Source organism: Medicago truncatula, chromosome 7 (genome assembly GCF_003473485.1).
Source record: "Medicago truncatula cultivar Jemalong A17 chromosome 7, MtrunA17r5.0-ANR, whole genome shotgun sequence".
Classification (NCBI taxonomy): domain Eukaryota; kingdom Viridiplantae; phylum Streptophyta; class Magnoliopsida; order Fabales; family Fabaceae; genus Medicago; species Medicago truncatula.
Window position 1 is genome coordinate 1198455 of NC_053048.1, and position 21337 is coordinate 1219791.

General features: G+C 34.2%; 2 protein-coding genes and 1 pseudogene across 2 annotated transcripts; 1 reads left to right on the forward strand and 2 right to left on the reverse strand.

Annotated features, from left to right (window-relative positions):
• Nucleotides 1-8945: 8945 nt before the first annotated feature.
• LOC25499823 (F-box/kelch-repeat protein At3g23880) lies at nt 8946-10151 on the reverse strand. The gene has a single exon (XM_013592370.1). It carries the CDS (start codon nt 10149-10151, stop codon nt 8946-8948), a length of 1206 nt encoding a protein of 401 aa, XP_013447824.1.
• Nucleotides 10152-13289: 3138 nt separating this feature from the next.
• On the reverse strand, nt 13290-16559 carry LOC25499824 (ABC transporter G family member 37-like; annotated as a pseudogene).
• A 1443-nt stretch (nt 16560-18002) lies between these two features.
• On the forward strand, nt 18003-20796 carry LOC25499825 (probable leucine-rich repeat receptor-like protein kinase At1g35710). The gene is made up of 2 exons (XM_013592372.3): nt 18003-20022; nt 20223-20796. Exons 1-2 carry the CDS (start codon nt 18042-18044, stop codon nt 20606-20608), a joined length of 2367 nt encoding a protein of 788 aa, XP_013447826.3. The 5' UTR covers nt 18003-18041; the 3' UTR covers nt 20609-20796.
• The last annotated feature ends 541 nt before the right edge of the window (nt 20797-21337 follow it).

Here is a 21337-nt window from a genome sequence, read left to right on the forward strand (position 1 = left end):
TCATTTGACCGGAAAAAACATAATACTTTTTATTTACATTTATTTTATACGTTTGAGTCAAACAAAAATTTATTGCATGCTTTCTCGAGAACATTATATATAGAACAATTGAGGTCATTTTTATCACAACCACAATATTCAGGTGATTAACATATTGTTCAAAAACGAAGCTCTCACCATGCAATAAAGTTTCAATCAACCCTATTCTTCACATAAAGTATATCCTTTACTAAGAAGATTACAAGCTATAAAGCGTTTTGATTATAGCTCAAAACTGAGTCACCCATGGGTTTATCGGTGAACCCATACCCGACCGTATCATTAGAATGAAGTGTATACTCTCTTGCTCCAAACATATAGTCCAGCCCAATAACTCTAACATCTTTTCTCTTAAAATCAGATCAAACCCTAAACAACTCAATTCACAGCTGCCACTCACCAACTTCACTTCACTGTCTCTCTAACTCTCTTCTCTGTTCCTGCCTCATCTCAATTTTTTGTCAATTCGTTCACCTGTTCTTCTCTGTTTCAGAATGTTCAACAAACAAAGAAAAAAACCCAGTTTCAAGAAGATCTAGATCTAGATTCGCACTGTCATGGAAGATAAGGAAAATACTAAAATTGTTATGGATTGATCAGTATTTTCCTCACCATATCTACTGCTTCTCTGCTTTCTTGTCAATTCATTCACTTCTTCTTCTCTGTTTAACTGTGTTTTTTTTGTTGCTAAAACCCATAGCCGATACAACCAAACCGTGAAAATCGACAATCGACAAAGCCAAAAACCGACCAAACCGATCCCTTAAATGGTCGAATTCGGTTCTTGATTTGGTGACCTCGGTTTCATCTAGTATGACATTTTCGGACCCTAACCCGCCCGGTCCGAACCCGTCCGATGGTCTACCCTAGATCTTGATTTGTCACCAACAGGTACGAGAATCTCAACGTTGTTCAATTCCACATCACATGTTAGGTATCATCAATTATCCTAATTATGAATTCATAGTGATTGATTTTTGCAAACACATGTTTGAAGCTTTATATTTCATAGTTGAAAATGGACACCTAATCATAGGAGGGTAAAATTCCAACATGAAAATATTAGTTGATGACCTAATCATTACATTTTATTCAAATTAATATTGTTGTTTCATTTGGATGTACATTTATTTGACGATTTTGTTACAATACTTATATAAATGAGTTGATGAAATGGGGTTGGCAGGGATTATGAGAAGAGAAATTTTTGCATTTGGAGCAAACTGCATAAGTGGGATCGAAAGGGCAATTGGCGTTCATGAGCTTGATTGTTATTTTGAAATAGAAAAGGAAAAAGATGTTGACAAGGTTCAAAAGGAAAATAGAGTAAATGAATGTATTCGAAAACTAAAGATAACACTTGCAAATTGGTTGAAAACCAACACTTGAAGATCCACATGATTGATAAGCTTGGATATAAGATGTACAAAATTAATACTACAAAAACCTTCGAGGCTATTTCAATGCATGGCTTAACCACAATCTCTTGATGCTAATGTTGATAATCTCTTCCACTTAAAATAGCCTCAAATACTTTTTGTAGAATTAATTTTGTTCATCTTCCATCCTAGCTTATCAATCATCTTATGGTTATTCAAGAGTTGATTTTCATCAAATTTGCAAGTTTTTTTTTATTTTTTTATTTTTTTATTTTTTTTTTCTAATGCATTCCTTAAGTGTATTTTCCTTTTGAACCTCGTCAACACCTTTTTTCTTTTCTATCTCAAAATGATTATCAAGCTCAGGAACCTCAATTGTCCTTATAATCCACGGGTGTAATTTGGTCCAGGCACAAAAATTTCTCTAATCTCATACTCGAGCTCTGCCTCAACCATTTCATCAACTCTTTTGTCTAATGATTGAAACAAAATAGGCAAATAAACGTCGAGCCAAATGAAACAACAATAATTTTTTGAATAAAATGATATTATTGGTTCATAAACTAATATTTGTTGGTGAAAATTTTATCCTCCTACAATATTGGGTAGATGCTCGTTTTCAATTATGAAATCTAGAGCTACAAGCACGTGTTTTCAAAAATCAATCACAATAAAATCATAATAAGGATTATTGGTGATGCTTAACAAGTGATGTAGAATTGAACAATGTTCATATTCTGATACTTGTTGGTGACAAGTCAAAACCCTTATAAACTTGAATTTTGTTAAAGTTGATGAATTCATAGAAGAATTGAGTATCTAGGTAGATGAAAAGTTTATCTTTTTAGTGCCATATGCACCTATTATGAAGATAACCTTATTGTTTTCGGTAGTGTTGAGGAGAGAAATGCATGAAGTTAATTTTGATGAAAAATCTAAAGATAAGAACTACACAAAAAGAATATTTAAAACTACAACAAATAATTTAGATTTTACAATCTAAAGATAAGAACAATCTAAAGATAAGAACAACACAAAAAGAATATTTAAAATTACAACAAATAATTTTGATCTAGAATCCAAATGCATTATTTCTAGATATCTTCTTAGTAAGGATATGAGTTATATCAAGAAGATTGTTGATCAAAACTCTTTTGTAAAGTGAGAACTTTGTTTTTTTAATAGTATATGAATTAACTTAATATTTTTTTTGAGATGACTGAACTCAATTGTGCTATATATAATGCTCTGAAGAAATCATGCAAAATATTATAATGAAGGGTTAATAGTAACTTTTTCATAATTAATTTTTTTATGTAGACCGACCTAGATAAAACGAAAATTCAGTTTGATTGAAAAACGGGGAACATTTTCATTTTCATCTTGGGAGAGAATGAATACAATCTCAAGATTACGTAACCTACGTGGAATAATTTGCAAGTGCAATGCAAGAAGTGAAATAAAATGCTCCAGAATCAATAGACTAACACGAGAATATGACTTATTCTCTTAAAGAGGTCTGTTAGGGTTATAAGTTAAAACATAAGGAACTCAAATAAATAAAAGAGAATAAGAGAATAAGAATGTACACACTTATTTTTATACTGGTTCATAACAACCATGTTGCTAATCTAGTCCTTCCCTTCCAAAGATATTTTACCTTGTTGAGGAAAATCAAAATATCCTTCTCAAGGTGATGTTTTAATGATAACAAACTTAATTCAACATGGTGATTGGTTTGATTCTGATATAGGTTGTTCTTCTAACAACTTCTTTGGGTGTTCTTTAGAACATAATATTACAAAGGAAAAAACTTGTGTATTTCTTTAGGTTATGGTTCTTAATTAAAAATACATTTTTTTTATATAACAAACTCAGAGGAAATTATAGATTTGAGGAAATCACATGGTGAATTTAGTTTTTTTTTGAAATATGGTGAATTTAGTTATGAACCATACAAAAAATACATAAGAAAATGCACCTAAATTTTGAACCAAATATTTTTTTCACTTTCTACTATATTTCTTTCGTATATGTGTGTTCCATATCGATTGTTATTTTTGTAGGAAAGTGCGATCGTTCTCTACGAACTATTTATTATTATGCGATATTTCATGCCACCCTAATTTATTATTGTTATATACTATGCTAAACCCCTTTCAGCCTCCTTACATTAATTCTTTCTTTGTTACTTTGGTGACTGAATCATGTCGCAAGATTTTGAACCTTATTATGCTATATTTGTTTATTTTTTTTTGGAGTTAGATATATTAATGAAATATTTGTCATGATTTGAAATTAAGTTTGGGCAGCCCCCATCCCTAGCATTTTTATAGGCCTTAGGCAAACTTTGAGAAAAGGGCCCCTTTATATATATATATATATATATATATATATATATATATATATATATATATATATATATATTTCACATCTTAGCTATGATGCTGCTCCAAGTCACCATAATACGATGTTTTGAAACCCCGCTATGCTGACACCCCAAAACACTGTGACAAATACATTTTGTCCTATAAATTAATAATAAAAAAGAATAACAAAACAAAAACAATTTGAGGGGTCGAACCAAACCAAGCAAAGTTAAGTAAAATGATAGGTAGACATACCAAACTTTATATAAGTTTTATTATTTAATTTGATAATTCAGCTGATTTACTACCTCTAAAATTTCTCAAAAAGCTTTATAATCATCATCATAAATCTATAATAGTATAAAATAAACTTCCCTCAAACCCAATAACATGAAAACCTTTTACGATTTGTCAATAGAATATTACTTTAAAAAAATCACACAAGACCAAATTTTGTGTCGCAAACATGAAACTTTTATGATGAATGTCATATTATACTATGAAATCTAAATACATATTCAGGTTAACTTCAATTTGAAACACCAAAAAGTATTCCCAAAATAAAAACAAATTTAGTCACCGGAAAGGAGTAGATATTTTGCCTTTTACGTGTTGTTCTGCGTTTTACGTTTGAATTCTAAGTTTAGCACTCTAGCCAATGTTGGGGGGCTTGAAAATGAATGCGCTAGGTTGTAAAAATGAAATGCTCCTGAGTTGTAAAATAAAAATGGTGAAGGGCTACTAGGCTAAAGTTTGATAAATAGTTGGGCACTCTTTGCAATTTATGCTATATATAACCCTTATAAAATAAGTATTTATATATACACCCATCAGTTAAAATTATTTTTTGGGGCCTCCTAGGGCATGGTTCTTAGGCCTTCGCACCCCGACATATGCCTTGGGCGGCCCTGAGTTTGGGGTGGGGGTATTAGTAGAGCTTGGTTATGAAAATAAAAAAATAAAAAATAAAAAATGTAGATAAAACATAAAAAAGATGGTCTAAAAAAAGGGGGGCTAGAAAAAAAAGTTTGGTCTCTTAAAGAAAAAAAAAAGTAATTCTACTAGTACCTATTTATTGTTTGGCACAAATGCTAGCACCTCATCAATTATGGCTGTGACACAAAACTAAGGTTGCAGGTAGTACGCAAGTATTTCAATTAGGGAATCCTTAGAACCGAAATCCCAATTGCTTGTTAGCCTAATTTCTCAAATATATCTCACCTTATCCTAAGCCACATTATAACTTGAAAAGACCTCTATATGTGTGTGTGTGTGTGTGTGTGATAATATGTATCTTAAATGTCTGTTTGAAATTGCTTCAATCTCATAACAAGGTACAATCACATGACGTCTGGAGTGTGGAAAATGCCTAGACCTTTCACATTGACTTTAGGAGGTACATATGTGCGTCTTGTAATTGGAAGTGATTGAAAGTAAGAGTATATTCTCTAAATTGGCGCCGCATGCATGAAAGTGGTAAACTAATCAAGTTTAGAAGTGGAAATAGTAACAATCTGAGCACAATCTCTGAAAATGTATGTTTGTCTTCTTAAATTCATTTAAATTCTACCTTCTTGCTATTTTGTTGTTTGGGGACAAGCAACGATTTAAGTTTAGGGTTGTGATGATGTAGCATATATGATATGTTTTTAATATTTATTTTTTTATTTTTATTTTTTTGTAATTTAGAGGAGTTGTCAATGGTTTGAGGAACCAATTGTATTATTTTCATTCGATTCATTGTAATTTGCTTTTATCCTAAATTATACAACTCCATAAGTGTTTTGTGTCTTTTTTAGTGAGAAATCATGTAAATTGGAAAAGCAAGACATCAAGTAAAGGATCAAGGATATGAAAATTGAAGACCAATGGTTCTTAAAAGGTTGTTGAAGACAATACAAGATGAAGAAAAGTAATTTCAAGTTCCAAGACATTTCAAGACGGAAGAACGATAGAAAAGTGGCCGAAAAACAGCAAAATTCGCTATGGAGGCACCGTCTCTTGCGCCCCACGCATGGAACCATGTGTCCTTGTGCATGAGACAACATTCCTTTATGTCCAATGCACCTCTGCACCTTACTTCATGCGCCTTGCGCTTGTGTGACGGCCATGAGGTGTCTTTTGCTTGTTTTCCAAGATGTTTTTCAGTGGAAAACCATGTTTCCTTTCTCTTAACCCCTAATTAATCACCTATTATAAATAGAGACCGTTTCACACACTTTTATTTAGAATGACAAATTTGAGAGCCAACTGTAGCATAGACATCGGAGATACCAAAAACGAGTTGAAAAGTCATACATTCGTTGGAAACTAGGGAACCATCATTAGACAACTGATCAAAAAGAGACTTAATGTGTTGGCAATATAACAAGGCATCTGATAATTGCTCCTTGCTGACACAAGAGCATTCTTGATATAGATAAAGTGCACGAGATTTTTTTGTTGTCAAAGAAGATATTGAAGAGACAATCTCAAGCTGTTTATGTGGTAGAGCCATGCTAAATGATGGTATGGAGAAGGTCAATGGATTACATAAATCCATTGCAGAACTATGACATCAAGACGTTTCCATATGACTGGGTCAGTTTCTTTGAGAGAGGGAGAGTAAGAGCTAGGTTCAGTGGTGGGTGTAGGGATGATGCGGTCAAGAACCTCTTGAGTGTGAATTTTAAATAACTCATATCATGTATTGTATTGGCTCTTTTCAATATCTAGAGTAATTTTGGTGAAGTTTGTGATATTGTTGGCAGTTAGGGAAGAATGATTGGGGCGATTGAAGGTGGTTTCAGATGGTGTCTTTGATTGTTTAGACGGTGATGTTTCAGAATCGGACATGATGATGTTTGGAGAGAGAAACTGAGAGAGGAAAATGGTAGAATGAGATGGTAGTGAGTGAAGCCGAGAGAGGGGAAGAAAGAAAGAATCGGCCATGAGAGGAAAACAAAAAAGGGCTGCTATGGGGGGGGGGGGGGGGGGGGGCAGTGGCGGATCTTGAGTTTTTTTTTCGGGGGTGCCAAATATTTAAAAAATATATATTAAACAGATTCAAAAGATGTGCAACATTGTTAACTGGTGTGGTGGTAATTTTGCATGATTAAATCATGGGGATGCTAGTTCGATACCCACTAGAACCTTGTTTTTTGAATAAAAAAAGAAAAATTCGCTAAAAATTATAAAAAAGGAGGATGCTAGGGATCAAACACACAACTTTTTACACATTGAAGGACCGCATAACCACTGGAACAACACGCACTTGTTGATAGATCAAACATAATATGAAATTTATATAAAAACTGGGGGGTGCAGTGGCATCTGGGGGTCTCCAAAGAGATCCGCCCCTGGGGGGGGGGGGGGGGGGTGGGACCACCTTTGGGAGGGGTTTAGGATATGATGCCATGAAAGAATTATTTCCCCACGTGTTTCATTAAGCTGCAATGTGTATTAATACAATGATGTTGTCTTAGGCCTCAAGTATCTCTAACTTCAGCATCAAATATCTATACTTGGATCTCAATTATCTATGACTAATATACAATATACTAATAATTTATACTATAAATATTTTATATTCTAATAATACTCTTTAAAACAAATCATCCAAATTCAAATCGCGTGTGATTTATTTTTGGATTGAATTGAATTGATATTTTTTTTTTAGCAATAGTGCGACTATGAGCTTTAGTTTGAATAGTTGTCTATTTAGGTAAGCAACTTTGATGGAAAGCTGATATTTTAGTGTATACTTTGCAATATATGTGGTAGTAGCCTCTTAAATTAAAGTAAGTTTGAATTGAAGGCAGATGTTTCTTTTACTTGTTTTAGTTTTATCATTTTTAAGATATTACGTCTTTGTAAGTGGTTCTTTTGGTGATATCGCTCTATCGTTTTTAAGATTAGTTGGCAACTTCAGCCGACCTGAGTTCCATCTTTTCCATGCATTGCAAAACTGATTATTGGAACAAGGTTAATCTCTCTACAATTGGATTTTGGACCTTGTAAGTTTGATCTCCTATGCCATCCAAATATATCTAAAGGATAATCTCTTTCATGTTTCAAAAGGGTGAAAAGTTTTACATTTCTATTAATTACCTTTGCAATCAGATTCCCTCGAGATTTTTTTATTGTTAAACTAGATGGAAACCCGTGCATTGCACCAGTTTGATATTATAATACATGCTTGTCCTCGTGAGCTTAGCTCAGTTGTTTTGGATAATGCATGATATATGCAAGGTTTGGGGTTCAAACCCTAACCACTACAAAAATAAAATAAAATAATACATGCTTAGAATATTTTAGTAATAAATGATAATTTATATAAGTATGCAATATAAAGCACACAAAGAATAGACATGATTTGCTCAAACTACTACCAAAATATGAGAGAAGGAGCGAGCTTGAGTATTGTAATTTATAAAGATCATCGTCTAACAAATGCGGTTTTTCTTTTCGTTATTGAATACCTTAACAAAAAGAATTCCAACAACACATACAATTTTATTCTTCATCATTGAATACCGTAACAAAAGGATTTTCAACAAGTGAGACTTAATTCAAAATAAGTAGTGAGTGAGATTTAATTAAAAGAGCTTGAAGCACCATTTATGTTGTAAAGTGTCAATTTTTGAACTTGTATTCCTCATCACGGAAGTCAAATGCAACTTCTCATGGTAGATATATTCATGAAGATGAATTCTAGAAGATATATATTTTATATTTTTATGGTAGATATATCCAAATTATCTTCATACTCCGGCAAAAGGAACATAGAAAAGGGAGTTATTAAAACAGATAAAAAGTATGAAAATCTAGCAAATAAAAAGAAGTAATATAAGATATTAATAGTGAATAGCAGCATGCTCAGTTGCTCACTAGTAAACTCTTGAGACACTCACTATAGATGCTCACATGCAAATGGTTTTCTCAGCTCATTATGTGTTATGCAAGATAAATCATGATTGTGAACAATATAAAATGTAGTGCATGATGCAGAGAACAAAAAATTCTAACAAAAGAATAACATATAGAAATTAAAATAATAGCAATTTGTCCAGCTGCAAAATCAAATGAGTAAAAAATAATAACATAAACAAAAACTATATTATAGGCTGTTACTGAATTTCATGCTCAAGTGATATAGCACTAGATCTACAACCTAACATTAAGAACATGGTGATATTAAACTCTCATTGCAGATTTCTGGGGTGTTATTAAATCCAGTAGATGTAAAAGTACCATTCCTTGAATCAATCAACTTCAAATTTAAATACCTTGGAAACTTCAGCAGCACTTGATTATCCTCAAAAATATATATTGGCTCACCAAATACACTATATTTAGGATCTCCCCTGTAAGAAACATTGAACAATTTAGTCCACGACTCTCTATTTCCATACTCCTTCATAACCCAAACATCCTTTACAGAGTAGGTATCATCACGAGAAGCCAGGCACAAGCAATCCCTCAACACACCCAAGGCTAAGAAGTGACACACATCTACCCCTCCATAATCAGGAGGCAAAACCTTTTGATAAGATTCTTTTCCCAAATCAAAAGAAACAATAAAGCGAGGACTTTCTCGTTGGAGATCAATAGAGGTCAACCAATTAATCGTGCCACTCAGAAATTTTCCAGATTGTCCAATTGGGACAACACCAAAAGGAAACTCTTGAATGCTTTTCCAAGAATTGGTACCCAATGTATGAATCTTCACTTCAGTTTTGTAAACATAATCACGGTAATGACTACCGACACGCATCTTGTACCGCATAACAACAACCACCTTGTAATTCTCGGTAAAAGAATCGTAGCCAAAGCCAAGCGTCGTCTCAAAGTTACCAAACATTGCACTTGGCGGTGTTTCAAGAAGGGGCAACTCCTTGAATTTTCTAATGGAAGGGTTCAACAATATAACTAAGCCTTTGTCATTGTCATCTGCAATACAAAGGATGCCATTGCAAGAGCCAACGAAGCCATATGAATGCATTATACGACGTTTTCCACGAAAATTGTTAGGAAAATACTCAAACTTATCTTGTGGAGTGGCTCTTTTTGTGAAAACGGAGTTGAGAGGGTAAGATCTGAAACTGTACTCGGTATCAGATCTCTTGTAGCTTATGAAGTAAATATGGCGAGCAGCTGACATGCAAAAGTGTTTCTTGGCAAACTTGGGATCAGATACGAGAGAGTTCCAGGATTTGCAAACGCATCGAGACCGGAGTAGGAACTTCACAGGTAGAAAGCAAAGGATTTCTGGAATGACGTCAAATGGAAGGGTGGGCAGAGGCGGCTCGTGTAGTGAATTGCCGAAAGAGAGTGAAGGTGGCGGTGATGTTAGGGTAGGCAAAGGATTCCTTGATGAAGCCATCTCTGAATGTGAGTGGCACTCACAAATACAATATGTACTGCCTCCCTTTCTGCTTGCTGTTTTAACCCTAATAATGTTTGTTTTTGAAGTTAGCCCTAACCCTAATATTTTTTTTTTAAGAAAAACCCTGATGAAATTATGTTTTTCTATTTTTTATTTTGATGCAATCTTTTATTTCTTTCGTTTTTCTTTTGAACGACCTTTATTTTTTTTCGTTTGACTTTACTATGGAGAAAATAGGCTTTTCTTTTGACTTTTTTTTTAGGGATGGCTTTTCTTTTGATTTAAAATAGGTTATTTTTTTATATGGGCTGACTTTTTCATTAGCTATTTTATCCTTTAATAATATTATTTTAAATTTTAATTAAAAAATTAAATCCGATTAAAATATGAAATATTCCACTATAATAGGAACAATATTATCAATATTACATACAAAGGGGGGGATTGAAATTTTGGACTGAATTTTTTATAATTCAAATTATACCCTTAAAGAAATTTTCCTTTTTATTTTTTTTGACAGTGGCCGAGATTTGAACCCCGGACCTTGCATATTTTATGCATTGTTCCAACTAACTGAGTTAAGCTCACGAGGACAAAGAAATTTTCCTTTATTAATGTTATATTGTTGGTGATATTAAAAAAAAAAGGATTTATATTATTATATTTGTTAAATTAGTGTTGTTATTGAAAAAGATAAACACAATTTTGTGAGTTTGTTACAATTTGAAAGTCACAAATATTTGTACTTATAAATTTAATCAAAATCAAAATTTAATATAAATACCGTTCATAATTTACACATGTTAACACAATAAAAAGAGCGGAAAGATGGGTGTGCACGTCTTTTCGCTACCAAAAAATAAAGGCCATTCATCCGTGACAGACAGATGGGGGGCCCTCCTCTTTGTGATATTTTACAAATTCCCCTATCTTTTCAAAGCTCATCAATCTTAGAAGTTACACTCGGCAAAGACTATCTGGTGTAGTGATATAGAGAGAGAAATTAAGAAAAGAAATACAATTGAAGACTGAAATTTGTAAAATAGAGCAAGCTGAAAAGAAAACAAATTTCAATTGTGTTTTACGATACGATGCTGATATGATAATGTCGTCTCCTACTCTCCGTGCCGATTCCTCTCATGGATTCCAATGAAGTTGCTGGTGAAATTCACTCATCTTCCATCCAACATTTGCAGAACTTCACCTTCAAAGATCACCTAAAAACACACATGTTCTACTTACCTTTCTCAATATCGTAGGCTACACACTTTCTTGAGTCGTAACTCCATACTTAGTGTGTTGTGTTCTCAAACACCTACCTACTGTCCATCATCTACGAAGATGAATGTTGTCGTCTTAACAACGAAGTTATGCAATAGGCTCACTCAACGGCTTGGTCTGTTTGATCTTGCTAAATAACAAGAAGACAAAGTTAAATAAGTTTGCATTCAGTTATGGAACCCTAGTTTAAGATTAAGATCCAAAAAGTCACCACGGTTGACTGTCATGCCTCCTCATGTCAAGTTCTAGGCCTCGGTGCACCTTGGGTTCAGATATGATGATTCTAGTGATACATACAAGGCGAGTAAAATTTTATTTTCAATTTATAGTTTGGGATTTAGAGTTGGCTGAACTTCAGTTTCAATATTTAGATATTGATGATTATTATATTCAATTTGTTTAACCCTTTTAATTCATTGTAATGTAAATCTGATTTGAGATTATTTGGAATTGCTTGCTTTTCCATTCTTAAAGCTACCTGATGCGTTACTTAATTTTATGCTCAAACAAGATTACAATATGTGAATGATTGAAACTTATGATAGGTCAAATAGAAATTTCAGGATGTGGTTGGTCCACTTTGAACATGAAACGACTGGTTCTATTTGGTTTTTGCACCACAACTAAAAAACAACATACATAAATATCATAGGATGTCTGGTTCCACTTCCAACTTTCTCAAACAACATACAATCTTTGCATTTTAAATTTCTAAGTGTTATATATAATCGAGTCAGGTCATGAACCAAATGAGTCAAACTATATATAGCTCAAGTTCAGGTCATTTAGTTTGTGAACTATGTTTAACGAATAAATTGTCGAATCGAGTTGCAAACTTTGTTCCAGTTGGCTCGGTTCATTGTAAGGCCTCGTTTAATAGTCTCACAATGGTGAAAGAAATTTTGTATATACAATCTGGTTGTTGTGTTGTATATGCCTTGAATTCTCATCATTTATAAGTCTAAAAAATTGATTCAATTGTGGCACATCTGTGAGGCGGGGAAGCCAGAGGTGAATGTTTAATCGAAAAGTCTATTGTCCACGAGGCAGGTAAGTGCATGTGCGAGGTGGGGGGCAAAAAATCTATAAATGTAGTGTTGTTTTTAATCTTGGTAGACCAAAAGAGGAAACATTAAGGGTAAAAAGTTGAGTGTTTTTGGATAGATTCTAGGGTTAGGAAATACTTTGTAAACACCTTGGAGTGTGAATATTATTGAGTGGCTTTTGGGATAAAAGGAGATAAATTTGGGATTGCTCTTAGAGAGCAATTTGAAACAATTTCATGGTCCCTTTTGCAACTCTTGTTCAACGAAAGTGAGTGGGAAAATGATAGAAATTATAGGAAATGTTCTTCAAGGCTAATTTCTTGTAACCAATGTTTAAACTTAGTTGATTTAATGAATTTTCGTATGTTGCATTTGTAGTTGATTTAATGTAACTTCATTTATACAAATTTTGTATGAATGGATTTCTTTTCCGATTTAATGTGTTTGATTTTATGAATGAATGATTGAATGGCTTCTGTAACAGCTGTCGTTGAAGCTAGCGATACTAAACTTCCGTTGATGGAATGATAGTTAACGGCTGACGGAGAGCGAGCGGCAGTTAACCGCCATTGGGGGAACTTTGGTCTTTTTGGGTGGCTAGCATAAAAAACGTAAGTCTAAAGAGAAATTTGCTTAGCACAATCCGTTCAAACCCACTCGTATATCCGCCCAATGAAAATCAGTTGGAACAAATAAATGATGTTCCAAAAAAGTTCTTGAAAATACAATATGTATAAACAAGAAATGATGTGGGATCTTTTTCTCCTTTAGATGGAATTCATATACAAAAAAGTAAAATTGAACGCTCTTAACGCCTTTGAAAATTAAACATCTTGATTGATATGGCAAAGACCAAAGCAAAAGCTATTGAAAATGCAACATTGACAAGAGCAACCACTCCTAGAAAATCATTGGCTTCCATCATTGCATTCAATGTTTTGTTTTAGATCTCCATATTGTGAAGCCATCAATCCATATAAACTCTAAGCCACTGGATTTGCCCAACTGTACCATCTCCACCACACAGGAATACTCTGTTAGCCAAAGCCACCAAGAAAATCAAGCATGAAATTTAATAAAAGAATGAAAAGAGAAGCAATTATTAATTAAAGTGACATTAACGACAATTTTACAATCTTTTTGACTGTCCTTGAAGGTTATAAGGTTACTTTTACCATTGTGCTGACATGACAAGAAGCGCGAAATTAAAATGCACTAAAATTTTGAGGAAGTCAAGAATTACCGGTCTTGGGACTATGAATCCTGAAAAGATATTCCATACCGAATAGAACGCAGAGGAAACAATAGTGGAAATGTGATTGTTTGGGGTCATGGCCACTAACATCATACCATGGAAGGTGAAGTAGAGGAATGTGAAATACATGAAGAATAGGCAGCACAAAACTTTAACCAAAGTCCACTCAAAACCAATCATAGCATAAACTATAAATCCATAGATCACAGATTGTACAAAAACATGTGGAAGCTCAATTACAACCTGAAATGCAAGAGATGATGTGGATAAGAAAAAAAGAACATAGGTGAATTGATAAAATTGAAAGTTTTAACTCTTCCCAATAACCCTCCAGATTACTAAACATATAAATTTTGAACTTCTCTTTTATGTTCTTTATGTTAGTAAGATGGTAAAAATGATCATTATTCTTATTTACCGAAGAAATGTTGTTTACATAAAAGTGGACAAAGTGTGATTTAGGAGGATCTTGCAGAAGTCGAACAAAATAAGAGATGCTTGCCTGACCAAAAGCATATGGAAAATCTGAATACATTCCGGCTGCTCTTTCTCTATAAAAGACGGTTCTTTCAACAGCAACCATCGGCTGCACTGCACTATTATTCTTGATGCCAATTATTAGAACAGCACAATACATGGATCCCATGGCATTAAAAAGATCTTGTTCCTTTTCACTGCAATAATTTGATATGAAATTTTATTGCTAGTTAAAAAGAGTTCTACAAACATAAGAGTAAATATTTCTAGTTTTACAATTTATCTTACATATTGGAGCCAACGTTCCAAAACATGGTCCCAAGCAAAATAGCTACCGCGATTGTGTACAGAAATCTTATGGCAGTGTATACAGGATTGCGCCAGTAAGACCAATGTTGTTTCCATAAACAAGCCATGCATTGTGTCCAAAAGGATCTCGAGTACTGTGAAGTAAAATAAAGATCTCTTGAACCAGAAGCTGGAGTACTCAATTCTTTGATAAGTGCTTTGTTTCTCCTGAAAAAAAATGTTTTAATTACAGTTTATATCGCCATTCACTCTCAATAAGCCATTTTCAGCTTATTTACGTAAGTTCTTCAGGGTAGCCTATGAAAACAACTTATAGTTTATATGAATATAACAAATGTTTATGCTATAAGCGCTTAATTAAGTTGTTTATTCAAATGGACCTATGCTATGAGTAGCAATTGACAACAAAAATTTCTCTGATTTTCTCCAGCCAGTGTTTTCTAGTTCTATAGTTTGATTAGATTGCATACAAGGGAAAATACCTGTATAACTGTGAGTTTTTGTACACCTCTGCAAAATCAATCCCTAATTCCACTTCCTTAGATGAAGCTGTGACTTCCAACATCCATGTTGCTGGATTATAACCGTCTTTAATCTTGGTAACACCTTGGATTCCCTTCGACACAAAAGAGTGTAGATATTGAAATATTAACATAAAGATAATGATTATATTTGAAGCATAACAACAAATTCTGTATTCGCTACCTCAAAGTAGGTGTTTAAATTGGAAGAATTATGCCCAAGTGGCCCCACATATATCTCTTGCCCTCCTTGCTTTAATAACAAAAGCTGCATTTCATTGTGACATAAATATTAGAAGCTTTGAGATGAAAGAAAACAAACAAGTAATTCTTAATTTCTTGAATTTTTCCTTTTTTATCACCTCATCAAAAGATTCAAATATATCAATACTTGGTTGATGGATGGTGCAAACAACAGTTCTTCCAGTGTCTACTGTGCTCCTAACTGTTCTCATAACAATCGCTGCTGCCATTGCATCTAGCCCAGAAGTTGGCTCATCCATAAATATTATAGAAGGATTAGAAACCAACTCAACTGCAATAGTCAGCCTTTTGTGCTACTCTGTTGAGAGACTGCTAACACCAGGTAGTCCTACTAATGCGTTTCGCACTGATTTCAGTTCCACAAGTTCCATGACTTCCTCAATGAACATCTATAAGCATAATTCATTTCAAACTTTAACATAGTAATTCCAATGAATGGTAAAATCTCAATTGATTAAAATGCTAACCTTCCTGGTTTCAGCATTAATGTCCGAGGTCAATCGGAGCCATGCTGAATAGAGCAAAGACTCGTAGACAGTAAAATGAGGAGAATGGATATCTATTTGCTCACAGTATCCAGAAATTCTTGTAAATGTTTCTTGCTTTTCTATGGATAGCCAGAAATTATGATGTTCCCACCAATATATCCATCAGTTTTTCTACCAGAAGCACATCCATCAAAGTTGTTTTGCCAGGCTCTGGCACACGCATATGCCGCCGCCACTGCTACTCATCATCATTATCACCAATGTATCCATCAGTTTTTCTACCAGAAGCACATCCATCAAAGTTGTTTTGCCAGCACAAGTTCTGTGTGCCCTAATGGATGGCCACGTGAATGGTACCTCGTCAGTACAGTAGCGTCATGTGGGCCACCAAGGTAGTCATGAAGTTGCTCTGGCTCTGGCACATGCATATGCCGCCGCCACTGCTGCTCATCATTATTATCATCATCATCACCCACAAGGAAGAGAAACACCACACTCTTACCCAAAACCTTAAGGCAATGAGTTTATGGGTTCTCTTACTTATGAGTTGTTCAACTTTTACTATTTTATCCGATATGGGACATAAAAACTCACACTTGCACACAACAACACTCCCCTTCAAGTGTGAGTGTCCATCTTTTCATCATGCTACCCCTTCAAGGGGAAGCTCTTACTTGCTTGTATCGCTGTTGCTGGTTTCTCCGCAAACGGACCGACACTACTTTCTGCGCAAATGGACCGGCTGCCTCGGTCATACCCTTCATCGAACCGGGGCTATGATACCACTGTTGGGTCATGAGGGGAGCCAGGGGGACCGTCCACATCGAGGCTAGAACAACCACACAAGTAAGAGAGACGCCACACTCTTACCCAAAACCTTAAGGCAATGGGTTTATGGGTCCTCTTACTTATAAAGTGTTCAACCTTTACTATTTTATCCGATGTGGGACATATAACTCACACTTGCACACAACAACACTGCCACCCTCACGCCTGCCACCCCCACGCCTGAGAACTCTACCGTCCACCTCCAACCTCTCCCGACGCTCTCTCATAACAAAAGCATGCATAGCTACTACGTCACCCCTTATGCAATCAACATGATCCATACCTGTAACATGCATAACAGGGTTACACACAATCAACATAAAATACATAAAACAGGGTCAAAAAATTGTTGCCGAAACAATTCGGATTTTAAAATCCAACATGCAACAATACAGTTCGGATTTTAAAATCCGAACGGGTACATTGTCTAGATAAAAAAAAATCGAACCCTTAAGCTTGCATGCAGGGGGAATCAGGACTAACCTTCACTTTGTTGCTTGATTAACCTTCAAATGCGATGATTTTGTGCGAAAAAAACGCCAAGTTTGGACAAATTTGTGTGGTTCGGATTTTGGGATAAGGGAGAGAGAGAAAGTGAAAAGTGAAAATGTAAAACTGTCAAATGGGCGGAGTGGTGATTTTTCTTATATATATCGAACCTGTTCGAATTATATAATCCGAACCAGTTTTTGTATTATTTCTGATTTTATAATCTGAAGGGCATTTTTGAAATTTTTTCATGGCGCATGAGTACCTCATAGGGTGGAAAAAGTAATAGTCTACATCTTTTTATGCCAAAGTGTATCAACTCAAAAATATATGCGAGCATGATATATGCTTCATTGGCCCACTAAATTTAACGATAATACACTATTTGACTCAATAAATTAAAAACAATAATTTATTTAAAATGACTTCAAATTAAATATAAAACAGATAGAAATAGAATTAAAATTTACTTAAAAAGACTCTGAAAATGTGATATGATAGAGTGTCATCACCAAGAGGACGGCAAAATCCTTATTCATTTAATTTCATGTTTAGAAAGGAAAAAAAACACTAAAGTTGACTCATTGACCACATCAAGAGGCGACTTGGGAGGAGATAAATGCATGCATATCTAGTCACTCATTTAGTTTCAAGTATATGGAGAAGAAGATGCTTCCTTCATTGGGCCCCTCACATGACCAAATATGTCTCCTTCAAAGACTTGTAGTTAAGTAGATGAAGTTGCATTCTTTATGGATGTTGCTTTCAAATGTTCATATCCACATATTAGACTTATCTTATGCAGTCGACATAAGATATCAAAATTGGCTTGTGATAATAAGAGTGACCAACCGAGCATGCTAGTCACACAACATTATAAAGGTTTTTTTTCTTCTTATGGTCATTCATTAGATCTAAAGCAAAAATTTATGAACTACACAAAATATTTAGTTTCAAATTTCTTTGATCCAAAAATGTGGATTGCCTTTCTTATTATTTGCAGTTTGATTGTGGGAACTCAATCTGCTGCCACTATGACATCTCAACTTCAAATGGAAGCAAATGCTATAATAAAGAGTGGATGGTGGAACACTTCTGATGCACGTTTCAATATATCTGATCGTTGTAATTGGCATGATATATTTTGCAACGGTGTTGGAAGCATAAATGCAATCAAAATAGACTCTTGGGGAAGTCAACTTGCAACACTTAACTTGTCTACTTTCAACTTGTCTACTTTCCAAAATTTAGAAAGCCTTGTTATAAGAGAAATTGGACCACTTGGGACTATCCCTAAAGAAATTGGTCATCTCTCTAAGCTCACTTATCTTGATTTGTCTAACAATTTTCTTGATGGCCAGGTACCTCCTTCAATACATAATCTTAGACAATTAAACTACCTAGACATCTCTTTAAACTTTATTAAGGGTTCCATCCCTCCTGAATTGTGGTTGCTGAAAAATCTCACTTTCTTAGATCTATCTAACAATAGATTCAAAGGTGAGATACCTTCTTTACTAGGAAATCTAAAACAATTAGAAGACCTTGACATCTCTAGCAATTACATTCAAGGTTCCATTCCTCTTGAGTTAGGGTTCTTGAAAAATCTCACTAGATTAGATCTATCTAATAATAGATTTAAAGGTGAGATACCTTCTTCACTAAGAAATCTCAAACAATTACAGAAGCTAGACATCTCTCACAATAACATTCAAGGTTCCGTTCCTCTTGAGTTGAAGTTCTTGAAAAATATCACTACATTAATTCTATCTCACAATAGACTTAACGGAAACTTGCCTATTTCTCTTACAAATCTCACAAAATTAGTATACATTGATATTTCATATAATTTTCTCACAGGTACTCTTCCTTCCAATTTTTTTTCATTAACAAATTTCGAAACTTCCATTGACCTAAGTTGCAACTTCATTAGTGGTGAAATCCCTTCCATGTTTGGAAATTTTCGACAACTTATTTTAAGCAATAATAATCTTACCGGAAAAATCCCCGAATCTATTTGTACTGTTACTTTTATGAACATTTCCTACAATTATTTAAGTGGGTCCATTCCAAATTGTGTTGATCCCTTTTCAATAATAGGGAACAAGGATTTATGTACCAATTATCCACACAAGAATACCCTCTTCCAATTTCAACCTTGCTCACCTCCCAAGAAAAGTTATAAAGTAAAGCACCATGGTTTCATTGTTCTTTCAATCCTTAGTATTATAATCTTAGCCTTATCATTTCTCATATGCTTCAAACTTCGTCATAGTTCTGTTAAGAACAAGCATGAAAACACAACGACAACAAAGAATGTAGATATGTTTTGTGTATGGAATTATGACGGAAAAATAGCATTCGATGACATTATTAAAGCAACAGAGGACTTTGACATGAGATATTGCATTGGAACAGGAGCATATAGAAGTGTTTACAAGGCACAATTACCAAGTGGCAAGGTTGTTGCCTTAAAGAAACTTCACGGCTATGAAGCCGAGGTTCCATCTTTTGATGAGAGTTTCAAAAATGAAGTGAGAATATTATCAGAAATAAAGCACAAACATATTGTGAAGCTTTATGGATTCTGCTTGCACAAAAGAATCATGTTTTTGATCTATCAATACATGGAGAAAGGAAGCTTGTTCTCTGTCTTGTATGATGATGTAGAAGCTGTGGAATTCAATTGGAGAAAAAGGGTTAACACTGTTAAAGGAGTTGCATTTGCTCTATCTTATCTTCATCCTGATTGCACCGCTCCAATAGTGCATCGAGATGTATCTACTAGCAATATCTTGCTAAACTCTGAGTGGCAGGCCAGTGTCGCGGACTTTGGCACAGCTCGACTCCTTCAATATGATTCATCCAATCGAACAATAGTTGCTGGAACTATTGGATATATAGCTCCTGGTAAATTAACCATTGCTTTTTTTCTTTTCTTTTCTTGTTCTGTTTTTCTTCTTCTTCATATTTATATGATGCACAACATGCATATTCATAATCCACATAAATAATAACATACATGTTCGTTAGTTTTTCATGCTAAATAGTAATTTTCAATTATTTTCTTTTGATTCTTTTTATTACTCATGTTTATTTGATCAATGCAGAGCTTGCTTATACTATGGCTGTGAGTGAAAAGTGTGATGTATATAGTTTTGGTGTAGTGGCACTTGAAACTTTAGTTGGAAGGCACCCTGAAGATATATTGTCATCCCTTCAATCAACATCGACACAAAGTATCAAATTATGTCAAGTATTAGACCAACGTCTTCCACTTCCAAGTAAAGAAATAGCTATCCATGACATAATTCATGTTGCCGTGGTAGCATTTGCATGCTTAAATCTCAATCCTCGTTCTCGACCAACAATGAAACGTGTGTCACAAAGTTTTGCCACTGAGCTGACACCATTAAGAACTCCTTTGAGTGAAATTTCAATGCAGCAACTCTTGAGTCAAGAACTCAAAGCATTATTTTATATTGAAGACCCTTGAAAGAAAAACTTCACATTGAATTAAGTTGAATGTGTTATTATTCAATAAAGACGCTGTCTATTTTTTATTTTTTTTGGCAGAAGTTGTTGACATGTGCTTTAAAATTTTGTTGAGATATCTCAAACATATATGTATATATGTATTCTTGTTTTTTGATTTTGAATAAAACTGAACTACATCTGGGTCCATTATTATGTTAATTGAATTAGAAAAAAAAGGTATTGCAATTACTTCAATCAAATTCTCTAGGTTTACAAATTCCACAAAATAACTTGATGTACTTGGGGGATTATTCCTTCAACAACTGAATGAATAATTTCTCTTTTATGGGCATAAAAGAGGAACTCATCTTCCTGACAGAGTTGCCCCATCAATCATACACTTTTATCGTTTGTTTAACATCCTCTACATCTCCCCATCTTCGTATAGTGGTGTACAAATTTCTCAACATCATATAGTCTCCGGCGGTTTCCTTCTCCAATTTCAGTACCTGTTTTAGCACTCTTTCAGCCCTCGAAACATCTTCGAAGTAACAACAAGAAAATAGAAATGAAGTCAATATTATCTATCTCATTGGCATAGCTTGAATAAAATTTTCAGCCTCATCCAAGCATTCGGACCTTCCTAGAAGATCAATCATACAACCATAATGCTCAATCTGATGTACAATTCCAAACCTCTCCATTGCTTTGAAGCATCTTCACTCTTCCTCTACCAAACAGCAATGGT

What these genes read in the sequence shown, in the direction of transcription:
- LOC25499823 (XM_013592370.1), bottom strand. Translation starts at nt 10,151, where the DNA reads ATGGCTTCATCAAGGAATCCTTTGCCTACCCTAACATCACCGCCACCT.
- LOC25499825 (XM_013592372.3), top strand. Translation starts at nt 18,042, where the DNA reads ATGAACTACACAAAATATTTAGTTTCAAATTTCTTTGATCCAAAAATG. An exon ending in TATTGGATATATAGCTCCTG is followed by an intron (nt 20,023 to 20,222) that starts GTAAATTAACCA and finishes TGATCAATGCAG; the next exon opens with AGCTTGCTTATACTATGGCT.